At 53.3% G+C, this 25,734-nt stretch overlaps 1 protein-coding gene across 1 annotated transcript in view; it reads right to left on the reverse strand.

The window, feature by feature from the left end:
* Nucleotides 1-25,734, reverse strand: part of FSTL4 (follistatin like 4) — a 324,334-nt gene that overhangs the window by 35,787 nt on the left and 262,813 nt on the right. Inside the window, exon 7 of the mRNA XM_059698386.1 lies at nt 11,019-11,185. Coding sequence (XP_059554369.1) covers nt 11,019-11,185 — 167 coding nt within the window. The remainder of the gene's footprint in view (nt 1-11,018; nt 11,186-25,734) is intronic.

Genomic DNA, 25,734 nt, shown 5'->3' on the forward strand with positions numbered 1-25,734 from the left:
CTGTTGGCACTTGTTACATTTACACTGTTGTTTGCATTTGCCTGGTTTGCAGTCTGTGCCCCTCCCCAACCCCCCTCGGGAATGTGAGCTCCACAGGGCGGGCAGGGGCTCTGCAGCTGTGTCCCCAGCACCTCGCGCAGGACCGGCATCGCTGAGCGGACTGTGCAGCGTGGGCTAGGATTCCTGCAGGGACTCCCTTCTGGCTCCTTGGGTTTGACCACCAAGGTGCCCACCTCCTGCCTTCCATCCACCCCAGTGTCGCCAGTACATCGGTCAGAACGAGGTGGTGGGGTGGAAAGGCAGAGAACTGGGCTCCATCTCGCCCCTGCCTCCCGCCCCGTCTCCTCCACGCATCCCTCAGGCCAGGGCTCACTGATACTGACTGGAGAGAAGGCTCGACTCAGAGCAGGAGGCAGAGACGGGAGAGCCCATCCCGGACTCCACGGTGACTCCTGGGGAGCCCCTAACGAAGCCCTTTAACCTCTCTGTCCGCTTCTCCTCGCTGCTCCCGGAGCGGAGGCAGACGTGGGTGCTCAGTGGGCGCCGAGGGGTGTGCGTCCGCTCTCCAAGGACACGCGGGGCTGCTGGGTGCATGGGGCTCCGCTTCGAGCACCTCACTCATTACCAGCCCGTGATTTGGGCTCTGGGAAGAACCTGGCTCTGTAATAAAATAATGTCTCTAGGCTGAAATAATAGGCATCGTGTAATTATGGAACAAAGTGCATATTGTTTTCTGGAACATGAATACTGACTACGGAAATCAAATTTACCTCATTGGATGTGAGGAAATTACTTTAAAAATTGATTTATAAGAAGCTATATAAAACTGAACCTGCAATCCCTCCTCTCCTGCATGCTCTCTGAGATATGTCTGCACACGGCCATCAGTGCTTGATTGCATCTCTGTAATTGTCTTTTTATGGATGGCTTTTTTTTTTTTTTTTTTTAGTTCTGGTGCATAGAAATGTATTAGCAAAATCAAGGTTCTTTCTAGCAATAAACACATGCCAGATTAGACCATTCTTTGTATTGATGCACATCCATCTTTGGGAAAGAGACAATTTTACTTAAAAGACTTGGTTTTTGCCTTTTAAAAAGCTATTTTCTAAGTATCTGCCCTTAATAAAGGAAGCAATTAAATGAGACTTAAGTATTAAACTATATTTAAGCAGAGGCGAGAGGAAGGGGTGTTGTCATAGTGATGCACGGGCGTCGGTCTAAGTGACAGGGAAATGAGCCGTCCGTGCTGCATACCGAGTGACTGGGTGTTCAGCACAAGGACTCCAGCGTGGTTCCAGAGTTTGGGTTAATGACACTGTCAAGGCTACACGTTAAAACGCAGTTTGGAAACGTTTTGTTTTAGAGCTTTTCCAACCCTGCCCTTCTCTGGAGCACCTTGGCTCTCTTTGGGGGAGATGGAGTGAAGGAGGTGGTCTTTGCCTCCACGCTGGTTCAGTCCTGGCTCCCAGAAGTACGCTAACCTGAGCTTCCCACCTGCACAGACATTTCAGCATCGTGGACCCAAACATCGAGTGATAGCAGCTCCTTGGCGATGGCCGGTCCTCAGAGATGTTTGTATTCACACAAGCAAGGACCAGACGCATCCTTGGTGGGCACATGCAAACACCCACGTGGACACACGCAAACACCCACGTGGACACACGCAAACACCCACGTGGGCACACGCAAACACCCACGTGGACACACGCAAACACCCACGTGGGCACACGCAAACACCCACGTGGACACACGCAAACACCCACGTGGGCACACGCAAACACCCACGTGGGCACACGCAAACACCCACGTGGACACACGCAAACACCCACGTGGGCACACGCAAACACCCACGTGGACACACGCAAACACCCACGTGGACACACGCAGTCAACCTGAGCATGCGCACGCTCGTTCCAACCCACTGGCCCTCCACAGCTGACCATTCTGATCCACACTCGGGCTCCCCTGCTGGCCACTTCTTTCCAGCCCCAGGGAGGACAGACTTGCTGCTCTGCAGAACCAGTCCTCTTGCTCAGAGTCCTCTTTAGAAAGTCCCTGCAACTTGAAATGATCCCTGAGTAGCTGCTGAGTCCCCATGGGAGGGCTGCCATGGACAGTCACTTTCAGTGGGTCTGTCCTCCTGCCCATCTCCAGGCCCAGGAGAGGGAGCCAGGGGCATGAGAGCAGGCCCCCGGGGAGGACTCCTGGCTCCCCGGGAATGCAGGGAGCGTGTGGTTGCTGGCTGACGGGTTTATGTGGCCAGTCTCCCCGTGACTGAGTGCCAAGGGGAGGCACTTCATCTTCCTGTGCAGCACTCGATGGTCCCCGCTGTGTGGCATGGTGCCTGGTGCATAAGTGGTGCTCAATTAGTATTTGCTGAGGGAATGGAGGTGTGTCAGCCAAGTGTGCTGTCTCTTGGGGAGCCCTGAAGGGGAGGGTGGTGGAGTAACATCACCTAAAGAGAGGTCTGGCCTGTGTCCTCAGCTCCTGGGAGGTGCTCTCCGGGCCTTGGTTGGCCTGGGAGCTTTCTCCACCGGACAGTCTAACAACGTGGTGGGGGCTCCGGGCCAAGTGGCATTGGTTCTGCCTCCCCAGGGGCTGGATACCAGGGGTCAGCCACGTGGGCATAGGTGAGTGACCTTGGGACACCAGGGTTGTGTGAGTTTCCCTGGCTGGCAGGACTCTGCGGATACTGTCACATGTCGATGCTGGGAAAGTAACATGTCCACGACTCCAGGGGAGGGGACAACGGGAGCTCACATGTGGACCCTCTTGGACTCTGCCCAGGGGTGTCTCCCCTCAGCAGATCTTAATCTGTCGTCTTTCCCTGTCATGAACTGTCACCGCGAGTGTAACGGCCCTAAAGAGTTCTGTGAGTCCTAGCAAACGATGGAATCTGAAGGTAGCTTTGGGAACTCTCCAAACTTGTCAGAGTGAGGGTGGCCTTGCATGGAATGCTGTCTCTCACTTTGTAGTTGGCACCAAAATTCAAACAGGGCAATTGTGACCCAGCGGTGTGGATGCTGAGCATCTGTCCTGGGCACACACTTGAGTGCTTGAGTACACACAGGTGTCTGGGCACCTGCAGCAGAAGGCTCACACCCGAGACAGCTCTGAGCCCCCAGCTCGTCCTCAGAGGCCAGAGGGCAGACACCTTTTGACTGGCCAGGACTCCAGATCATCGTGTGGGGAGTGGCAGCTCATGGGGCCCGAGTTGCAGGCTTGAGCCCCTGAACAGGGCTTTGGATGGTTAGCCCATCAACCCCGCATGGCCAGCTGGGGCGGGGGAGGGACTCAGGTACTAGACTGAGCTCCAGACCGCTAGAGCCTGCTGCCTGCATCTGGGCAAAGTGCAACACGCCCTCAGAGCTGCATGGATTGTGAACCCCAGGCTGAGAGGACCTTACGGAGGGCACCAGCTTCTCTACGCTGGACATACTCACAACAACAGCGGCTGCCATTCGTGCTGTCCTTGAAACACCCCAGGGAGGATTTAATTAAATTTCCTTCCACAGCTCATTTCAGGGACCGAGAAGGCTTGCAATCAGGAAATTTCGCCTGATACAGCGTTTAAAACTCTTATACACCGTTGGAGGGAGTGTAACTTAGTGTAGGCTTTTGGGAGAAAAATTTGACAACATCCATCAAAGCCCAGTCAGGGCACATGCCCAGGTTAGGGGCTTGGTCTCCAGTGGGGGGCGTGCAGGAGGCAGCCGATCAATGATTCTTTCATCATTGGTGTTTCTCTCTCTCTCTCTCTTTCTCTCGCTCCCTCTCTGAAATAAATCTAAAAAATATATTAAAAACAAACAAACAAAACCCCCCAAACGTGCCCACCCTATATGTAGTCTTTCTACTTCGAAGAACAGACCTACTTACGCAGACATGCAAATTGGAGTGTAAGGGTGCTTACTGCAGCACTGTTTGCAGCAGGTAAATCCGAAAACAGGCTGAGTTTGGCTGCCCTGCTGGGGCTGGGAGGACAGCCGGGCTTGGCAGGTGCTCAGTATGGCCTGGGCTCTGCATTCAGGGTCTAGGAGCTGGATCACAACTTTCCTGAGGGACCCTGTACCTTTGAGATGGGGCCAGACGTGGTCACTGAGCACAGGGGGAGCCTTGAAGCCAGTGACAGAGGGAAGAGCGGTGGTCCCGAGGGAGCCACTGAGAAAGCAAAGGCCAGCGGAGGTACCTGGAGGGGCAGAGCCCTCCCCAGGAGTTGCACAGGCTGGGGGACCACGGGCCTGGCCCCTGTGTCTTTAGAGCTCTGGCCAGCACTCCCAGGGGCTTGCACTCACCCAAACTTCTAAGGGACCAGGTGGTCACCGGCAGCCAGGGTTCTGACACCAGCCAGAGAGAGCTGGCCGAAGCCTTTCAGTGTCTTAAGTACAGTGTTTTTTTCCCCAAGACTTTAAAGCAAAAGGTACCCAAGTGTTTAATGAGATTATTTTAATGCAGAACCTACAACCACTGTCTATCGTGTTGCAAACAGCTCTCCATGTTGATCAAACGCCTCTCATCTCTTTACAATGGACTCGTGACTGGTTCATATAAAGACAATAAAAATTAAATGAGTCATGAGCTCCTAAATCATTCTCTTTGGTCTTTTTACTAATTCACTTCCAAAGAGGAGCTGGCTGTGAGCACATGCTTCATTAGAGCTATTTGTTCCTGGTTTTACACCATTTAGGCCTGGAAAAAAGCGAGCCTTTAACACATCCTTCAAACACGGCCATGAATACCTCCCTCTAAAGGGTTTTGTTTTCTGCTTTTATCACTGAGCTTCGCCTGCCGACATCTGAAAGCCCCCAAAAGCAAGATTTGGTGAAAGACGGAAAAAAAAAAATAACCCAATAAAAAAAGAGTGGCTCTTTCAAGTCATTTGAAATATGCTAGATTTGCTGTAGGCGGGGTTTTCTTTTTAGTTTTTTTTTTTTTTTAAAGAATACAATAGAAAAATGTTGCCTCTCCCTGAGAATATCCCAGCCAAACGATCCCAGGTGCAGGTCTCAGCCTTCTGCTCCCCTCCTGGCTGGGGAGAGGTCAAAGGCTACGGAGACACATGAGCCTGTATCTGCAGGGACACATCCCAGGGGCCTGGGCACTGCAGTAGTCACTGCTGAAGCAGGAGGCAGCCCAGCTGGCCCCAGAGCGAGGCCTTGGCAAGGCTGGGTGCCGCGGGTCATGTCCCAAGAGTGAGGAACTCAGAGCTCCGGCTGGGTGTGCAGGTTGGCTGTGGGCCCTGGCAAGTCCCTGGCCCCTGTGAGTTACATAACCCCGCTTGCCTCATGGCGTTTCGGTGAGTGTTACATGAGATGCTTCTCGTACAAAAAGCAGCATGGCCCCTGGCCCCCTGGACGCGGAGCTGCCGATACTAAGGGTGGAAGCAGCAGCAAGGGGTCAGCTGTTTCTGTGACTTTGGGATGTCCCCTCCCTGCTTCTGTTCTCCTCATTAGCAGCTCTCCTGTCCCGGAGGATCGTAAGGGACCGTGAGAAAGGCAGTTATGAGGGAGGGCAGGTGACATTGCCGAGGCAGGATGTGCAACTGCCTTTGGGGACGGACAGTCATTTCCCTGCACCCAGAGTGGCTGCTGTACCTTTGGCCTGGATGGAGGACTGAGGCCTAGCATGGATCGCATGTTCAGTTTCTGCAGAAAGTGAGGCAGCCTCTCCCCCGAGACCCCCAGAACCCCTAGGATGGAGGCCAGGGGAGGGGAGGGGCCTATGGATCTGCCTCTGAGATGGGCCCCCACCCTGGTCCCCAAAGCCTGGCTCTGAGCCTTCAGGAGACAGGGGCTGCAGGGGCAGCTCTGGGGGAAAGTCAGGGCTCTGTGGTCCAGGTGAAAAAGTGGGTGCCTGGGTGGGATCGGGGTGTTCCTGGGTTATGCGCAGGACTCCTGTGTCTGACAGGCCCCTGCCCCCCAAGCACGCTCCGTCTCTCAGGCAGTCTGACTTCAGGGCTCGGAGAGTCCTCGAGGCTACCCAGCTGGTCCCCTTTCGCTTGGGTGCCTGCCGTGACGGGTGCCTCGGTAGCTCCTAAGGCAGAATTCTTCCTGACGATAAGCTGAGCCCACGGGGATCTGGCTGAGGCCCTGGGACGGAGTGCCCTCCGCACCCGACATTGTGCTGTCTGAACAGATCAGGGCCGGGGCCACTGTGGGGTGAGGGTCTGCCCTCCGTCAGACGCCAGCTCAGGCCCACTCCTGGACGGCAGCCTTGAGCTCGGGCTCCAGCTCTGGGAGGTGCCATGGGAGGTGCCATGGCCTTGCCCCCACGTAGCTTCGGAGGTGGGGGCAGCGGGTCATGTCCTGAAAGCTAAAGCGGGAGGCCGCAGGGCCGGTCTGAAGCCGCCCAGACCCATGACTGCCTCAGTAAAGGACCATGGCAGCCGGCCAGGAAGCAAACACAGCACAGGCAGCCTTTGTTCGCGTGCGTAGGTGTGGGAGCAGAAGCTATTGATTTCTGATGGAACAAACAGAAAAAGGCGTCACAATCCAGAGACCACTGCCAGCGGCCACAGTGTGTTCCCGCTGCACCTTCTGCTGGGAGCGCCTGTCTCTGGGCCTTGCACTCTCCGTCCCCGATGCTGCCCTGCTGGGAGGCGGTGTTTTTCCTGGTGTGGCTGAGGCAGGGGCCCCTCATGCAAGCTGGGGCCTCCTGCCAAGGGGGGTGGCTCAGGCATCCTCAGGAGGCACACCAGGTCCTGCCTGAACTTCCGGGCAGCCTGGGGCACTGCCCCACTCTGAATGCACTACTGGGGAGGAAGACCCCCTAACCCGTCTCCTCTCACACCTCCCGGAGCATGAGCAGGGTCCCCCTCATTTTTGGGTCCCACTTATTTGGGGTCCTCCTTGGGTGCATGTTTAATCTCAGGCTGGAAGAGGCTCATGGTCAAACAGACATTTGACCGTGTCACTCCCCAATTTAAGATCTACGAATCCCACTGCCTCAGGGAACAGCCAAGATCCTTCATGTTAATTTTCAAGCCTGTCATGTTCCGGCCCCAGCCCCCCATCCAGACTCCTCTCTTGCTTATCCCTGTCCCCTGAACCGGGACCAGAGCTTCACCTTCCGCCGGCCCCCAGAGCTGGCTCCCTCCTTGTAACGTGGAACCTGTGATTCTGCCTTTTGGTGTCTCAGCCCCCGCGAGGCCCAGGGTGTCTTTGCTCTGCGCTCTGGCACAGGCCTTGGACTCACCAGCCCATAGTGAGCCCAGAGGGTGACTCTGCACGTGCGCCATCTGGACGGCCACACACACACACACACACACACACACACACACACACACACACACACGCCCGGGACTCAGGAACGCTGTGACAGCGACACTGCTCGCTGCGGAATCCGAGAGGCTCCTCCCACTCAGCTCCGGGCTAGAGGGTACGGTTACTTTCTAATCAAATATTATTCTGATGCTCGAGGCAGCCTTGATGTTTGCAAGTCAGAAAAGTTTAATTACATGTGTCATTAGGATGGCATTCTGTAATGGCCCTGTGAGTGAATTCATTTAACAGAATTCTTAACAGATAAGACAAGACAAATTAATATTTTGTTGCCCATGAAAGCGTCTAATTAAGAGAGTAGTGGAAAAGTGATTAATATTTTGTTGCCAATCAAGATGTCTCATCCGCGTGACAAAACAAGGAGGCCCGCACCTCCCCGTGCTCGCCCGCTCCCGCCTTGGGTTTTGTAGGCTGATCAGCTTCCTGGTCTGCGCAGTGTTCCGTGCCCGGCGCCAATTACCACGCGCGGGACAGTGTTCCATCTCTGACTGCAGGGGGCGGGGCGGGCACTGGCACGCTGTGTGCTGAGAGTCTCTAGGAGCTATTCCATCCCTGATCTTTGCCCCGTCAGGGCTGCCCTTCTGGGCTGTTCTCCCCCGACCACTTCAAAAATACCCCATGAAACCAGAGGGTTTGGTTATTCCCCCTACAGCTGATTTCTTCCCAGAGCTGCTGTCCTCACTGTCCCCAGACGGGGACTGCTCCTTACGATCACCTGCTGTGTGGGCACCTGGCTAGTCGTATCCCACATTCAGCCTAAAAATGCCCCCGCAGGGAGGACATCCTCATCCCCCTGTCCCCACAGGCCCAGAGAAGTCACACAGCTCGCCCAACAGCTCTGGACCTGCAGGAGGTGGCTGGTCATTGTCCGTCTCCCTGCATGAAACAAGGCTGACATGGATGGAGTTGTCCCGTCCCAAGGACAGGCAGCAGGGGCAGCCCAGGGTCATAGCTGCCTGACTGGGGAGCTGCAGGCTTCTGCTGGCTGCTTGTTGGGGACTCAGGATGCAAGGTGTTGTTTGGCAGCAGCAGCAGTAGTAGTAATAGTAATAATGATGATGATGATGATGATGATGATGATGATGACGATGATAATGAGAGTGATAATAGCATGGAACACTTGTGCCAAGAAGGTCACATGTATCTTCTCATTTAATCTGCACTGTAACCCTATGAGGCAGTGACTATTATTCATACCCATTTCATAGAGGAAGAAACTGAGGCTTAAGGAGTCAAGTGGCCTTTCCAAGGTCACTCAACTAGTAAGCGGCAGAGCTGAGACTTAAACCCCGGTACCTTTGACCTCCCAGAGTCTGTGCCCTTCACTGACAGGCTGTGTTGCCTCCTTCCTCTTTCTAAGGCAGGGGAGCCACATACACGTGCATGGACATATGTGTATGTGTGAATAGGTGTGTGTATGTGTATGTGTTGTGTGTGTTTTTGTGTGTATGTGTATGTGTGGTTTTTTTTTGTGTGTTTATGTGTATGTATTGTGTACTTGTGTGTGTTTGTGTGTGTAGAATGTGGTTGCATGCATGAGGCCCGAGGACCCCCGTGGGGCTGGTGCTGCCCTGCATCCTCACATGGGGGTTTCTGAGAAGCTCAGAGCCCTGCCTGTGTGTGGGCTGCTGACTTGACCACAAGCAGCAAGTGCTCCCTGGGAGGTAACGAGAGGCCATTAATCTCCAGTTGCACCCACAATTACCCAAATTGCTAACCTCACTGTGCAAAGTAAAAATGCAATTGAGTTGGTGCTGGAGGCATGTTTAAGGGAGGGAAACACACTCCAAGTAATTTAATTAACTGATGGCAAGTGCATTAAGAGGAGTCCTGCCTCAGCCTTTACTTCTGGTGTCTTTAAATAGAGCATCAAGCAAGGCCCATGGATGTCCAGACAAGCACAGGCAGACGTGTTCTGGTTCTGAACCAATGACCACTGGCCACACATGGCTAAGAGCTGATGCCCACCATGACAGCTCTTGTACATACAAACGTGCACCCCCGACATACACACACATGCACCCCAGGACACTACCTTCCCTTGCTAAGATCCCAGACACGCTCTGGGCTCCTTAGGCTCAGAAGACTGCCCATCAGCATCTGGCGTCAACACCCACCGGGTTTGTGCTGGCACTGACATTCAGATACGGGTAGAATACAGCCTATGAGGCAACCACAAGGAAACGTCCTGCCCAGCGTGACTGGGGAAGCGCACTCCTGCCAGCTCTGCCCAGAGTGGCTCTCCAGGACGGCCCCTCTTTTCTCTGCTTCCCACACGATTTCCAGGTGCAGCAAGAATCCCATTCGAGGATTCCTGCAGATTCTGTACTGGGCCTCTCTCCATAAAGCAGACGTCAAGGGTGTGGGGTTTGGCTGCCCTCTTGCGGCCAGCAGCATTGCTAATCACCCTCCTGTGTGCACGTGCATGTCTCTAGGGCTGGGGAGCTCACTGCCTCCTCTGATGGCTCACTCCATCGAAAGGCAGGGCTGTGGCTGGAATGGTGTTCCAGCTAAGGAGCTAAAATTGGTTTCTTTTTGGAGTGCTCCCTGGCCCTTTGTGCTAGTCCAACTCTTGGGTCACACAGACCAGGCCGACACCCTCTGCCCCAGCACCTCCCCCAGCACCTTAGCACTGTTAGCGGGAACTGGCCACACATCCCACCGGTCTTCCTTCTCTGGATTCTGAGCCAGTTGACCTGTCCTGCGCCAAGACCAGGGCTGCCCCCTGTTTTTGTACCTGCTGACCTGGCAGCATCTTGCTTGGTGACATCATTCTGTCTTCTCACACGAACTTCTGGGAAATCCTTTCACCCATTGAGCCAAACCAGGACCAATAAATATTCTTGAATGAATCCCTGTATTTCTCAAGTCCAGTAGAAGGGAGGTACCACTGATGTTGCTTTTCTAATAAATTAATTCATTGAGGATCAGCTGTTTAAGAAATTGCTTAAGTGCTACAGGCAGTGTGGGTGACGCTGGGACCCCAGCCCAGGTAGCCTGGGCCCTCAGCGTGCAGGCGTTCTCCTGTTGGTCACAATAGGCTGTGTGAGCTCAGGGCTCTCCCACTCAACGCATCCCCCCCCCCCCGCTTCCCCCCCTCCCCCCAGCCATTTCCCACTCCATAAGCAAGGCCCCAGGGCAGGCCCCTCTGGCTGGACCTAATTTTCTTTCCCTCATTACCTGGCCTCTGGCCTCCAGCCAACCCGGCCCAGGAGCTCACCTCTGTCCTCCACAGGGAATCCCTCTTCCCCATGTCCAGCTGTCTATATTCTTCCCAGCTTTAGGCCCGGAGTTTCTCCTCCACCGCCCAGGGGACCTCACCCAGATGCTCTCCCTGCCCGGGAGCCCTCCTGTCTGGCCATGTTCTCTGTTGGACTGTGGTCCCTCCCTCTGAGCGGTGGGCTTGATACACAGCCCCCTCCTCTCACATCCCATCCTCACGCCCACCTCCTGGCCTTAGCCGCTTTGGCCTGTAACAAGGACCTCCTGCCCTGCCCCCTGGCTTCCCCGTTCCCTTCTTCTGGGCCTGGCTGGCAGGCTTACAGCCACCACGCTCCCTGCCTCTGCATGTGGTGGGGCTTGGGTTTTCCGGGACCTCCAGGTGTCTGACAACAGGTTGGAAGGTACCAAATGTGGGTGGCAGCAGAGAACCCTCAGGCCCTGCCTCTGCCGCAGTCTTGCACAGGTTACTTCCCCTGGACGTACGTTTGAGCTCCAAGTCAGAGCCAGGTTACTTACGTTGATGTCTTCCAAATCCAGGAAGTTCAGGGCCAGCCCGTTGCGCTTCCAGACGATGGGTGGTCGCAGGTCTCCGCGCACAGCACACGTCAGCACGGTGCTCATCCCCACGGTCACTGTGGCCACGCTGACCCTCTCCTCGGGGGCGAGGCTGAGCTGAACCACCTCTGCAGGGAGAAGACGACCGTCAGGTGCAGGGGATTTCCTGCGGGGCAGGGGCCGAGGTTGCTTGAGGGCAACGGGAATTTGTCCACCATGTGCCGACAGAACGTACAGACGGACATACCTCCTGGGAGAGGGGCCACACTTATGCCAAATGATCAAAGGGCTCTGTGGGCCAAAACGGGCCAGGAACCACAGCGAGTGCAGAGGAGCCATCTGGGCTGTGGCCGGAATGTGGGCTGCCCGCCCTGTGGGCCATCACACGGAGACCAGGGCCAGGCGCGCAGCGCCTGCCATGTGCTCCCTGGCCTAGGGCCTCACGAGGCCTGGGCCCGGCTGGGTGCAGTCAAGCTCTTCTTCTGGGGGCAGCGTAAAGGTTGCGCTGTCTGCAGTCTGGGGAATGGACTGGCTGACCTTTGAAGGTTTGTTTCTGCCTGAGGACTCTCTGAACTTGGATTTGGATTTCTGCTCAGCCACCAGGCACGGTAGCCTTTAACTTTCTGAAGTGTACTTTAGGCTGCACAAATTATTAATCGTTGCCATTTCACACTTGATAACTGGCATGAAGACTGGTCATTCTTCAGGCAAATGGGAAGGGTCTAAAATACTTCCCTTTAACCAGAGGCTTTCTGAAATTCTTGGGATTTATGAAACAATTAATCAGACTCAGATGTTCAAAAACCAAAATGGGATCAGGCTTGGAGGGATAGTCACTAGCCCACTGGCTGGACTGCCTCCCCCAAATCTGCAAGGCAAGGGGGCTTGGGGCAGCAGCCAGAGGCGGCATGAGCTGAGGGAGGCAGCTGGCTTGGGGGTTGGGGGGGTAGGGGGAGCTGTGTTTATTCTGGGATGCCAGCAAAAATGCTGGGAGCCCTTTTTACTCTGACTGAGACTCTATCAGGGCCTGGGGGTGTCTGACAGCTGTGGAGAAGGCTGAGAGCTGGGCATGGAGCTGTGTGACTCAGCGGGACACTTTTGAGCTGAGATCAGGCAGAACATCTGTGCTCACACCCTCCTGCCAGCGTGTGTGTGTGGGAGAGGGGAGGGGAAGGGGAGCCAAACAGCCACAGGCACGAAGGCGCGAAGCTACAGGTGCGCGATGCACTGCAAAGCAGATGCAGTCAGGTGGGAACCTGAGGAGCAAAGCCCTTCCCGTCCACAATCATTCAGTGGCCCTGCCCTGGGCCCATGAAGAGGAACAAGGTATATACTAGGCGCTCAATCAACGCTTGTTGGACGGATGGATGCAAAATGGAGAAAGTGGAAATAAAGAAGGAAAGGAGCCAACAGGCCAGCGGAGAGGGGACAGTCACACACAGGACAAATGTGGCTCCTGGTGACGGAGCCACAGGAGGAAAGATAAGCAGCGCGTGATTGATGCAGATGCAACCCCCGTAATATTTCACAAACGAAGGTGCATTTCACATTCCCTCTTCAATCACATTCTGTGTGCTGCCCTCCCGCCTCGGAGTCATGAGCTTATTTCTCAGGGCAGAGAGGGCGCTAGCCCATTGTAGCAAAACTCGGCTTTGGAGATAGAGGGCAGAGCGAGGAGAGATAAGGAGAATTTGCTAAAATTGTCCCGCTTCCCCTGTGCTGGCCCTTAGGGCTCAAACCCAGATTCTCCCCATGTATAAACAAGGTACCTCTTCCTCATGGGATTCCTTGCCTGGTGTGGCCCAGTGGTTGAGTGCCCACCAGGTCAGGGCACATGCTCAGGTTGCAGGCTCAGCCCACAGTAGGGAGCGTGCAGGAGGCAGCTGATCAATGATTCTCGTATTATTGATGTTTCTACCTCTCTCTCCCTCTCTTTTCCTCTCTGAAATCAATAAAAGTATATTAACACCCCCTGTCCCCCCAACAACCCATGAGGCCCTGTGCTCTATGGAAGAAGTAAGCAGGTATGGAACACCCCATCCTCGTCCCAGGGCATTGTGGGAATCACAAGGGAGACAGTGGAAGGGCAAAGAGTGTGCCTGCTAGTGTGTAGGTGAGAGGAGGCTGAACTGTCTCCAACCGGCCTGCTCCCCTCCCTACCTGGGGCGATTACCCATGGTGTGAGAGAGCCAGAGCCTGGGATTATCCACCAGAGCCCCCTGGACTCCTGAGTGACCTGGAGGGAGCCAGAGGTCCTTGCCTGTGCACTGGCTGGGCTGTGAGGTGCTCTGTACCCCTGTGTCTGAGGGCTGCATTGAATGGCCAGATCTGGGCCCAAAGGCAATGACCTCCTGACCTTGAGGGGTGCATCGTGCCAGTGGGGGCTGTGCGCGGCTGAACCAAGGGAACCTCAGACTCCAAAATCCACCAGGTTGAGAGAGCCCAGACCAGGAGCTCAGCCAGGGCTGACCGCTGACAGGGAACTGGGGAGGATTAGGGTTGGGGGTGAGATCCCAGCAGCAGAAACCGGAGGTGGTGGAGAATGGCAGGGTGCTTAAATCCACACTCAGAAACCAGATAGAGGAGCAGCTGGGGACGTGGGGTGGGGTGGGGAATTGGAAACATGAAGCGTTTTTCTTAGGTAGAGCATTAATTATGTGGACTGCAAAAATGATCATCAGCCCGGACTCAGCTTTATAAAGGATTGAATATTTAGGTGCATTTTTCTCCCAATGGCTGGTGAGTGGGGCTTGTGAAGAAGTCAGGTGCTATATGTTATCACTTATATGGCCAATTAATCTATGACAAAGGAGACAAGAATATACAATGAGGCAAAGACAGTCTCCTCAATAAATGGTGTGGAGAAAACTGGACAGATAATGTGTAAAAAAAAAAAAATGAAAGAAACTAGACTGCTTTCTCACACCATATATAAGAAAAGACTCAAAATGGATTAAAGACGTATATAAGACCCAAACCATAAAACTTTTAGGAGAAAACATAGGCAGTAACTCTGACATTGCTCTTAAGTAATATTTTTTTGGATATATTTTCTTGGGTAAGAGAAACAAAAAGATAAACAAATGGGACTATATCAAACTAAACAGCTTTTGCAAAGTAAAGGAACCATCAACAAAACAAAAAGACAACCTACTGAATGGGAGAAGACAGTCATCAATGATGCATCCATTAAGGGGTTAATATCCAAAATATATGAGGAATTCATAAAACTTACACCAAACACACACACACACACACACACACACACACACACACACACGCAACCTCATTAAAAAATGGGCAGAGGACCTGAATAGACACTTCTCCACAGAGGACATACAGATGGCCAACAGACATGTGAAAGGATGCTCAGCGTCACTAATCATCAGGGAGATGCAAATTAAAAAACCACAGTGAGCTATCACCTCACACCTATCGGAATGGCTATCAACAAATCAATAAACAAGTGCTGGCGAGGATGTGGAGGAAAGGGAACCTTGTGTACTGTTGGTGGAAATGCGGATTGGTGCAGCCATTATGGAAAACGTATGTAGATCCCTCAAAAAAATAAAAAAATAGAGCTATTATATGACCCAGCAATTCCACTTCTGGATATTTATCCAAAGAAACCCAAAATACTAATTCAAAAAGATATATGCACCCCTTCGCTCATGCACTGATGCACCCCAGGGCTCGCTCATGCACTGATGCACCCCAGGGCTCCCATGGTACCCTGAGGCCTGAGAACCCTTGTCTTAAAAGAAGGGGGTGTCTGCAAGATGGAAAGGGAGTGCAGGTGGATTTGGGGAGGTGAGGTGGACTGGCTGGCTGGGGGCCTGGGGGCCCTAATTACCAGGCTAGGAGCACCACCCTCATTTGGAATGTAACACTTATGTGCAACGCAGGAGGCCTCCCTCCACATGGCCCCAAAGCGATATATTTCAAAAAGTGTTAGAAAAATGTCTGGAGGAGCCTGTAGCACAGGGCTAAAACCAACCAATCAACCAACCAACCAACCAACCAATCAACCAACCAACCAACCAACCAACCAAAACACTCCGGGAGGGAAGTGTGCGCATCTAGGCCTCTGCCCTGGGACAGCCGCTCCTGCGACCTTGCTGAACGCACCCGCCCATCATCCGTATGTCTGAGGACATGCACTTTGCACAGGAAAGACTCACAAAATTAGAATGGTGCGTACTGACAGGCCATCATAATTCTGCTGTCGGCTACACAAACATTAACCAAAGTGCAAATATTTGGATCATTTAAAGTTTAATTAAATGTTGTTTCATTGAATTTAACTCATGTCAATATTCTCCAGCTCCGTGTAAAATTCTGAAGAGATTTATGGCAACCGAACCTCTCCTCACTCCCAGTTATTTACTGTTCGGCACGCCTTCCTCTGGCCAGGCCCACTTCCCTGCTAAGTGACCTCCCTGCAGAGTGCGGCTGTAGGAAGAGGCTGGTGTCCTTGGAAAGAGAAGGTTAGAGCAGGCCAATGGGGAGCTTGGCCAGCCTTGTTGGGCAGAGATCCCCCAGATGACAATGGCCCTGTGATAAGAACTGGCAGGCTGCCTGGCGAGCAGGTAATTTGGGGAGGGAAAGGGAGTTGGGGGGGCCTCACAACTTGGGACACCTACCTCCCTATGCATCAGGCCTTCTGACATCAGAGGGCTTCCCTTGTTCCCCCCCGGGATTCAGAGGGACAGGTTGCATGGCCACGACTGTCGAAGTCAGTGCAGGTTGGGTTGGCACGAGACAGAACCTTCGTGGTGCACTAACCAGGCTGTGTGTCTGGCAGTGGGGTCCCAGGCAGGGCTCTTTGGGCTCTGGTGCCTAGAATGGTGCCTGGCACACAGTTGGTGGCCTGAGGCCAAGTTGGGCTGACAGCTGTCTCCTGGGAGACACCTACCTCACTGTCTAGGTCCTTCAAACCAGAGCAGCAACACCCTTGGTTTTCCAGACACAAGGTGTTGCAAACACCGGCTCTCAGCCTGCTCCCTGCACACCTGCTCTCCCTGCTCCTTGGAGCTTGGAGAGAAGGGGCGGGGCTGCGGTGAATGGACCCACGGAGAGCAGGGTAACAGACACCCTTCCTGAAAACGGGAGGCCACGAGACTTCAGTCGCTGGAGAGCCCGTGTTAGTTCCTAGTACAGCTTTCCCGTGATCTCGGCTGCTGTTCCTCACACGGCACTGAACTCGACGAGACACTCATAAGCCCATCAGCACCTTCTCAAGCAGGATTCTGGTGCTTCACAGCAATAAAAATTAAATTTCTCAAATTCTCGTCAAGTTGGCGTTAATATTTATATGTTAGAAATGCACTAATGGAACACATTCCTATTCTCAGATTCTCGTCAAGTTGGCGTTAGTATTTATATGTTAGAAATGCACTAATGGAACACATTCCTATTCTCAGGTTCTTGTCAAGTTGGTGTTAGTGTTTGCATGTTGGAGAGGCACTAATGGAACTCATTCCTATCTGGACAGTTGGCATTTTTTCAGATGATGATCTTGGTGAGAAGAGCCTGTCAAAAGCTCAACCTGCCTGCACAGCGATATGTTACTTATTTTTAAAAAGATGTTTTTATTGATTTCAGAGAGAGGAAGGGAGAGGGAGAGAGAGAGATAAAAACATCAGAGATGAAAGAGAATCATCTATTGGCTGCCTCCTCACACCCCCAACTGGGGATGGAGCCCGCAACCCAGGAATAGGCCCTTCCTGGGAACTGCACTGCAACCTCCTGCTTCATAGGTCAACACTCAACCACTAGCCACACTGAGCGGGCTGCACAGTGATGTTTTAGCCTGAACCTTGCAGGGCAAAGCCAGTCTCAGGGGCCTGCTTGAGAATTAGGGCCATCTGAGGAGAGAGCCAGGTGGGCGCTTAGACACAACTCTTGGCTGCAGCCTCTTCTCACAGTGTTTTCCTTGTAAATTAATGTTCTTTCCTCAGAATGAACCCCTCAGGTGACCTGGGAGTCGCCAAGGGAAGTGTAGCACCTGTGGGACCAGCTCTATTGATCTGGTCTTGTTCCTGTGACCAGGGCCACCCTGTGAAGTTGGTAAGTGGGACAGAAAGCATGTATTCTGACCAAATAGGGGACAGGCAACATCTCAATGTCTCCTGGACACGATGACTTCACCTGGCATTTGCAGATGTAACTGAGGTGGGGTGCGTTGTGTCCCCGCTCTTTCCCTTCACTCACTCCTTTCCAACCGCTGCTGACACTTGGCAGGTGGGAGGCTGGGAACAAGTTGTTGTAGGGCCTTTCATACTGACACTCATGTTTGAGCACTGAGCTGTGTCTGGCATCCACAGGGGGCTCTGGACCAGCCAGACTTGCACTTATCCAAAATTTCCTGTTTCTTTATGCAAAAGTTGATTCAATTTTTGTGCCATCTTCAGATTCCCTCTTCCTTGTTTCATTTTTGGAGCTCAGACACCATCTCTTCCTGGGTCTCAAGCCTGCTGGCTTTCAGACTGGAATTTATACCATCGGCTCTCCTGCGTCGCCAGCTTCCTGACTGCAAATCTCAGCTGCCAAAATCATGTAAGCCAATCCTCTCTCTCCATCCTTCCATCCATCCTTCCATCCATCCATCCATCCACCCACCCACCCACCCACCCACCTACCTATCCACCCACCTACCCATCCACCCACCCATCCATCCATCCATCCATCCATCCATCCATCCATCCATCCATCCATCCACCCAACCACCTATCCATCCATCCATCCATCCATCCATCCATCCATCCATCCATCCACCCACCTACCCATCTACCCGTCTATTCACCCATCCAGCTATCCATCCATCCATCCATCCATCCATCCATCCATCCATCCATCCACCCATCCACCCATCCACCCACCCACCCATGTATTCTATTTGGTTTGGTTCTCCGGAGAACCCTGCCTAATGCAGTCATCATCCACGCTCTCTTCTCTCCTCCGTGGAGACTGTGTGGTCATGTATTTTGTGAAAGCGAAGAACACAGCCTCCTAGTTGCTGCTTGAGAGCTGCCTGACCTGCTCAGACCTGATAAGGGTGAGAAACAGCCTCTGTGCTGTACTACTGAGATTTGGGGGTTTCTACAGCAGCTGGTGTTAATTACCTAGTACACTCCCTCAGAAGAGAAAGAAAGACAAGTTCATGTATTTCCTCGAAAGAAACTGTAGTGAGCTGTGGAAGGGACCTTTGAGAGGTCAAGTTATTCAGGTCAGGAACACTCTGAGAATCCTCTGATGAGAGGAGATCCAACTTCTGCTCTGATATCCCCGAACACCCCTGTCCAGGCAGCTCACTCGCTCATCCCACGGCCGTTTCTACTGCTTTCATGATGAGATGGTGTCCAGACTCTGGGCAACGGAGGGGGCCTCAGTGTGGGCCGGGAGAGAACGTGTAAATAAATTAAGCACTACAGATAGAAAGAACAAGATGCTGATAGAACAGCAGGGAAGCCTATTAAGATGTGAGGGGGAGTGGTGGTGGGAGCCTCTCTCATTAGGAGACATTTAACCAGTTAACTGCCACACATCTAAAACGGAAACCATCCCCACATGCCACGATATTTTGAATTTAATTTAAAAAATCAATTTTGCAATGACTTTTATAAAAATAAATATATTATTCACAATTGGGGTGTTCTTGAATATTTTCAGCTTAAATTTCTCACAAAAAATGATTTTAAAGTGTGTCCAGAAAACATTTTTTTTTATAGACCCACATGGCCTGGGGGCGGGGGGGGAAGGTCCGCCGCTTGCGTCTACGATGCTTATGGCGTACAATGGGTTAAGTGGAGATCTCTAAGGTGAGAAAAAAGCACCTAGGCCAACAGTGGGGAAAAGGGCATTCTGCTCAGAGAAAACAGCTTGTTCAAAGGCCCTACGGGCTGGACTGCTCTGGGAGCGGAAGGATGCCAGTGTGGCCAAAGCAAAGGGAGCAGAGCACAGATGCAGCGAAGTGGGAAGTGCCAGGTGGCCAGGCGGAGGCATGGTGAGGGCTCAGAGGTGTTCATCTCAGGCACTGGAAAGGGATCGGGAGGATTTTAAGTCCCGGAGGGATGTGATCTGAATTGCATGCCACGGGGATCATGGTCACATCCCTCCTGGACTTCAAATCCTCCTGGCTGCTGTGTGAATAACAGGCTGTCGGGGAGAGGCGAGGGTTGGGGAGACCCTTTGGCAGGTGAGACAGTACTAGTTCAGGTGAGAGACAGGCGTGACTGCGAGATGGGGAGAAGAGGAAGGGACGGGGCTTGGAAATAGTTTGGATGAGGGGCAAGGAAAAAAGGGGTGCCAGGAGTGACTCCCTCCTGAATTCCTGGTTTGATCCTCTTGCCATTTCCTGAGTGAGGCAAGCTGGGAGGTGCAGGGACCCACACGCAGTCTTGATGCACCATCTCTGTCTTGACTAATAATCCTCTAGTGGCCGGCAAACTCATTAGTCAACAGAGCCAAATATCAACAGTACAACGACTGAAATTTCTTTTGAGAGCCAAATTTTTTAAACTTAAACTATATAGGTAGGTACATTGTTATTAACTTAATTAGGGTACTCCTAAGGTTTAGGAGGAGCCACACTCAAGGGGCCAAAGAGCCGCATGTGGCTTGCGAGCCGCAGTTTGCCGACCACGGCTCTAAGGCATTTGATCTGCAAGTAGATTGCAAACGTGTTCTGGGTCTCTCCAGTGAGTAGACTTTGAAATGATCTCTAAACTGTGGCATTCTTGTGACTAAGAACCTTTGGCCAAGGAAGAGGGAGCAGACACAGTGTCTACTGGGCAGGCGTTGCTCCTGGTGTCCCCAGGGCCGGGGTGTGTCCAGCAGGCAGCCAGGGCAGCAGAAACCAGACAGGAAGCCGGTCCCGCTGGGTCCCCTCACCCCACCCGAGCCCTCTCTGCCTGGGACCATTCTTCCCGCATCAAAGGGGAGACGCCATCAGGGTCTTGCAAAAACAGCAATAAATGTAGCTTTTTCTATTTAATTAATTCAGTCTCCTGAGAACGCTAAGTCATGGTTGCATTTTGTAAACAGGCATCAGCAGACCATTTTGGCGAACAGCTCACATCAGTGTGTTTGTTTTTGTTTCAATTCCAATTTCCCGAGCGCGCCACAGCTGCGATGAACCCCTGAGGAGCGGTCCCAAGCCCGGCGTGGCTCTGCTGCTCCCAGCACCCTCGGAGCTCCTGCCAACTCCCATCTTTACAGGTAACATTGCTCACAGCCTCCATCTCTTTCCAGCATGGCTCCCAAGATTCACGGGTGAGCTGGGCTCAGACTCTGTCCCCCTCTGGGCACCCTGTGTTCTTTAGAACCCATCCGAGAAGCTCCCGTGGCCTTGGTCACCGAGTGTTAGTCGCTTGCCCAGGAGGGCGGGTGGGGTTGGGGGGCAATTCTGGTTTGGAACTTGGAGGAGCCTTGTCCCTCTCTGGCTGGTGATGCTACAGGCACAAACAGGAAAAGGGCAGCCCGGGGTTAGAGAGGCGGCCTCGGGGGCTGGTCAGAGGTGTGGCTGGAGATGAGGTCAGGAGCCAGCCTGGCGGGGCCCATGGCGGTGGTGAGGAGTTGGGGTTTTATTGCATGAGAATCCATTCTCCGGAGGACTTTAAGCAGGAGACTAAAATGGTCTGATTTATGCTATTAAAGAACATCTGTGCATGGGTCAAGATGTCTTCATTTTCTTAACAGAAAACCTTGACTGGAAATGCGCTGACTAATAAGGAGTTCTCATCCACATAAGGAGAAGAGGGAGTTTCCTGGGTAGGTTGTTCTGTGGTTCTGGAATGTCACCAAGGCTCAGGCGCTGCAGCCTCAGTGTGTGGCTATGCCCTACAGATCTAGCGTCGCGGGCAGGCACTTCATCCCAGAGTGGGGAACGGGGACTCTGCTGTGCGTGAGCTGTAAGAACAGGAAGCCTTTCCCAGAAGCCCCAAACTGAGGTCCCCTCACTTTCCATTCGCCAGATTTGTGTCCTGTGCTCACTCCCAAAGCAACAACGGCAAGAACTACCAGGACTGGCTGGGAGAGGTGTGTGGCTGTGGGAGCGGGTGGGCCAGCCTCAGGAAGGGGTGGAGGCTGTTGGGGTGGCACTCTGGGGCTGTGTGGAGGGTGGACAGAATGGGCAACAGAGGGAGACAGGAGACCTGTGAGGGGCCCATGCTGCAGGTGTCAGTGGTTTAGGCCAGAGTAGTGGTGGCAGAGCTAATGGGTTGGTGATTTATTAGATGGGTGTTGGTGTTGGTGGTGGTGGTGGTGGGGTTTGAGGGAAAGGGCAGAATCAAGAATGGAAACTAGAATTTTGGCCTTAAAAACTAAGTAGGTATTGGTTCCATTTACTAAAAGGCTGAGGGAGAAAGAGCAGACATTTGAGGTAAAATCCAGGCTCTGTTTTTACTGTAGTAGGTGGATGGTGGGGTGGGCAGTTGGCTAGATGAGTCTGGGGCTCCGAAGAGTAGTCCAGGCCAGGGAGACACCTTTGGAAGTCATCCATGTCTACATGATATTTAAAGCCAGGGACCTGAGATCACTAGGGAGTGTTGTCTGAGGGAAGGGGTCTAGAACTGAGTCCTGGTACCCCCAACGTTTAGAGGTGAGAGGATGAGGAGGAGTCACAGGAGCCAGAGCCTAGGAGGGAGGATGGGGGTCACCTATGCCCAGTGCCGCCAAGAGCTCCCCTCAGACCAGGACTGAGATTTGATCGTGGGCAACGTGAAGGTCCTCTGGGACCTTGACATTTGGAACCTGTCATGCTTCCTGAGAACGTTGGGGAGTGAAGTGGTCTTTGGGACGGACTGAAGGAGAATGGGATGTAAGGAGGTGGGAGGAGGGGCTCTTTAGGAGAGTTTTGTCATGAAGGGGAGCAGAGAGATGGGATGGTTGGCGAAAGGCCAAGGAAAGATAGGTCTGTGTTGTAAGGTGTTGTGTTTGCAAGCCAATGGAGATGATCCGATGGAGAGGGCGAACTTTATGATGCAAAAGAGAGAAGGGGGCACTCTTAGGAGAGAAGTCCCTGGGTGGGTGAGAGCGGGAAGCCCCCAGAGAATAAGTGGCCGCTCTTGGGCAGGGACGTTGTGCCTGGCTGCGGATAGAGACGGGGTGTGGGGTGGGGCCGGGGGAGTGCACCTGATGATGAAAGATGAAGGCAGGCCCTCCTGGTGCACATGAGTGGTTCTCAACCCAAGGTGACTCTGCCCCCCAGGGACACTTGGTAAAGTCTGGACATATTTTGGTTATCACAGCTGGGGGAAGGAGTGTTTTCTTCCTGGCATAGGGCCAGGGAGGCTGCTAACATCCTACATGCACAGAGTGGTCCCCACGTCAGAGAATTATCTGGCCCCAAATGTCACTAGTGGCACCATTGAGAACCATGGTATACATGAACAACCATAACTAACAGTAAGAATAATAATTCCTAAAATAAATACTTATCCTTTATCTGTGAAAATGCACGTCTTCCCCCGGTCCTCTCCCAGGCGGGCCTGCTTGCACACATGGCCCCACTAACCCTCGCTTGTCAGCTACACGTTGGGGGTTAGAGGAGGCCCTCTGTTCCCTACCCTCGCTTGACAAGGCCAAACCTCACACTGTCATGCTCTCCTGCTGAGCCTGGGCTTGGTGGCAGGGTCTCAATGCAGGTAGGTGTCTGGGCAGGGGCCACCCCAGAAGTGTGAGTGGTGTGATCGTCAGTGTTGTGATACAGAAACTGAGTCACTGGCCTTTGCTGAAACCTTCCCTTGATTCTGGCAAGATGCGTGGCACCAAAATATGGGGGGTGGGAGAATCCTGGTGTGGGATCTCTGTCTGTCTGTCTTAGGTAGGTTCTTTAAATTCTCTCACAGAGAACCCTATCATGTATGCTTTGTCCAAGGACAGATCTTGGTAAGAAAAATGCTTCCCGTTTCCTCTCCAAAGACTCCCCCGCCATCTGTCAGTTTAGAAATCTTCGCATCTTGACCCACGGCAAATTACTTCTCGCTGCACTTGACAACGTCGTGCCCGCCTTGCGAGGCACATGTGGAGGCTGCAGGCTGGCTGAGTGAGCGCTCCATTTTAGGGATGAATGAACCCAAATCTCATTCACTTCTCCCCATTTTACAATTACAGTCAAACCAACCACCTTCGCACCCCTTGTAATTCACCCCCCTCTCCTCGTCTCCTCCGAGGCTGCTCCTGGTCAGGACCCCACTATTGGCCGGGGCAGCAGCCTCTTCTTGGGGGGATGTCTCTGCAGGTGGTTTCCCTACAGACCTCTTCCCCGCCCACTGGCTCCTCTGCCTGGCATTTAAGGCCCACGAGCACCCGTTTCCAGTCTCATCTCCCACAGCTCTCACTCAGCTGGCCCCAAGCCAAACTCCCTGCTGTTGTCCATTTGTGTCCTGGGCTTGCCCACATGCGATGGCCACGTTGGCACCAGCTGGCAGAGGAGCTCAGTGCTATGCAGACATGCCCACGACATCTCAGCTCAAACCAGTGAAGCTGGCAGATAATCAGTGTGAAGAATTCAAGGCTCTATCTCTGCCCTGCCACGCCCCACCCTGCCTCTGCTGGTGAAACCAGTGTGGCCACAGCCCTGCACCCAGAGAGGGTGCCTCTGGGGCAGGGGTGGCCCAGGGTGTGAACCTTCAAAAATAGTGGAATTCCAACAATCACCAGGGTAGCTGTGAAACTAGAGGTTTGGAAAATTGTTTTCCACAACATGATGAAGGTATCATTTGGCGGGTTGATTTCTGGAGCAGTAGGGGCTGCAGACCAGGGGCTCAAGGCTGGCAGGGGTGCCCCCCAGGCAGGCCACCCAGCACCCCTGCATCCGGGACCTCATCCCATTGGCAGGCCTGTCCCATGTGGAGATGGGGAAACCAAGGCAGGACCAACACCCTGCAGTTCAGCACAGGCCTTTGTTCATCTTAGCACCCCATTTCTATGCACTGGGATTGAAGGGAGAGGGGAGCAATTATAAATTCCAGAAAAAATAAAACTGGCTCTCTTCCTCAAGAAGTCAGAGAGGAGTAATTTAAGAGTTAAACATGGTGCCAGGCACCCACCGCCAAGGCTCCTCCGCCAGGCTTGGGTGGGGTGGGCAGAGGAAGCCCCTGGCACTGGGCACTGGCAACACTGTCCTTGATCTCATGTGTGTTTTGTTTGTGGTTGTGCTGCTGAATGACTTTATGGTTACAACCACACAGCCTTATGGGGACCGGGGCCACTGTGGGAGTCCTACTGCCTCCAGCAGAGGGGGAGTGCGCACCCCTGAGCAGATGTCAGCGTGCAGACAAATGGCTCCTTCATCAGGAGGCCTTGCAGGCCCTGTGTGGGACATGCTCGGGCCTCACCTGGGACACGGCCCATGTCAGGAACCTGCAGCCAGAGCTGTGCCGGGCCCAGGCCAGGTTTCTCTTTTGCACATTGTAACAACAGGCTCAGGTTCAGGGCTAAAGGGGTCAGAGTCTTTGGGATAAAGCACCATCTAGTTCTAGTGCTCCCTGATAAACACCACACACAGAAACAACCCAGACAGATGCCCAGGGCCCTTCCCCAGCACCCTAGTTTACACTGACATCTGGCTGGCTGGAGCGCCCCCGTGAGGCGGTCCTTCCTGCCATTGTAACCCCATCTGTACCAGATGTCCCTCCTCAGCCTCCACCTTCCGTCTCCACTCTGGCCAATCAGGAAGGAAAGGATTCTGAGGAGCCGACAAGATGTTATCTCAAGAAGAAAAAGGAAAGAAAGCCCTTAGGAGCATTGCTGTTTTGGGTCTCATGGTGATGAGACAGGGGCCCTTGGGTTTGAGGGCTGAGATCGTAGGAATTCATGCTCATATGGGATGGCGGGGTTGGGGGTCAGGGGATGGTTTCAACCAGCCAGTGCTCTGGTCTAAGGCCTCACCAGAGGGGAGGCTGCCCTGTTCCCCCTGTCAATGCCCTTTGCCTGGAGCGGACATGGGGTCTGCAGAGTCCCACCTGGCACCATCGCGTGTCCTCTCTCCTCTGCGGGGCTGCTGGCTGCAGGGCTGACTGCAGCTGGGAGTTTCATGAATACTGGTTTGCTGAACACTGTGCTTATAAAGCTGACGGAGAGAGGAGGCGAGTTTGGTGCCATCAGTTGCTCACTACTGACTTCCGGGTGGAAGGCTGTGCCCACACACCTGGTCATCTCCCTCTCTCCTTCCCTCTCCAAGGGCCTGGCACGGCTCCTCCTGCAGGGCTCCACTCCATTATCGCCACAACCCAACGTGGAGCCAGGGAAGAGGAACACGGCCACTCTCTGAGTGATTTAACAGGATGCTCTAATGATATATTGAAAATGAACATTGACCCCAGGTAAGAGGTGCTAAACCGCTACTTTGAAAGCACATCATCCATTTCCCTCTGATGGACTCTCCTTCTTAAATCACCGTGTTGTCATTTTTACGATGCAGATCTAGCTGTTGAGGCCACGGGACTGTGAAATGTCATATAAAAAAGCCAATAAGAACAAAATAAAATTAAGTTGTGGGGAGCGTGCATTAGCATTTCAAAAATGTTCTGTTGCATTATGCCGCTCTCCTCTCTCAGGCGAGGGGCACCGGCTCCGTCCTCCCGTCAGAGACTGTGCCACAGAATGTCTTAGTGCTCCAGTCCTGAGCCGGCGGCCGGGGTGGCAGCTGGAGGCCGTAGTTACGATAATGATG

This window comes from Myotis daubentonii, chromosome 5 (genome assembly GCF_963259705.1).
Source record: "Myotis daubentonii chromosome 5, mMyoDau2.1, whole genome shotgun sequence".
NCBI classification, from domain to species: domain Eukaryota; kingdom Metazoa; phylum Chordata; class Mammalia; order Chiroptera; family Vespertilionidae; genus Myotis; species Myotis daubentonii.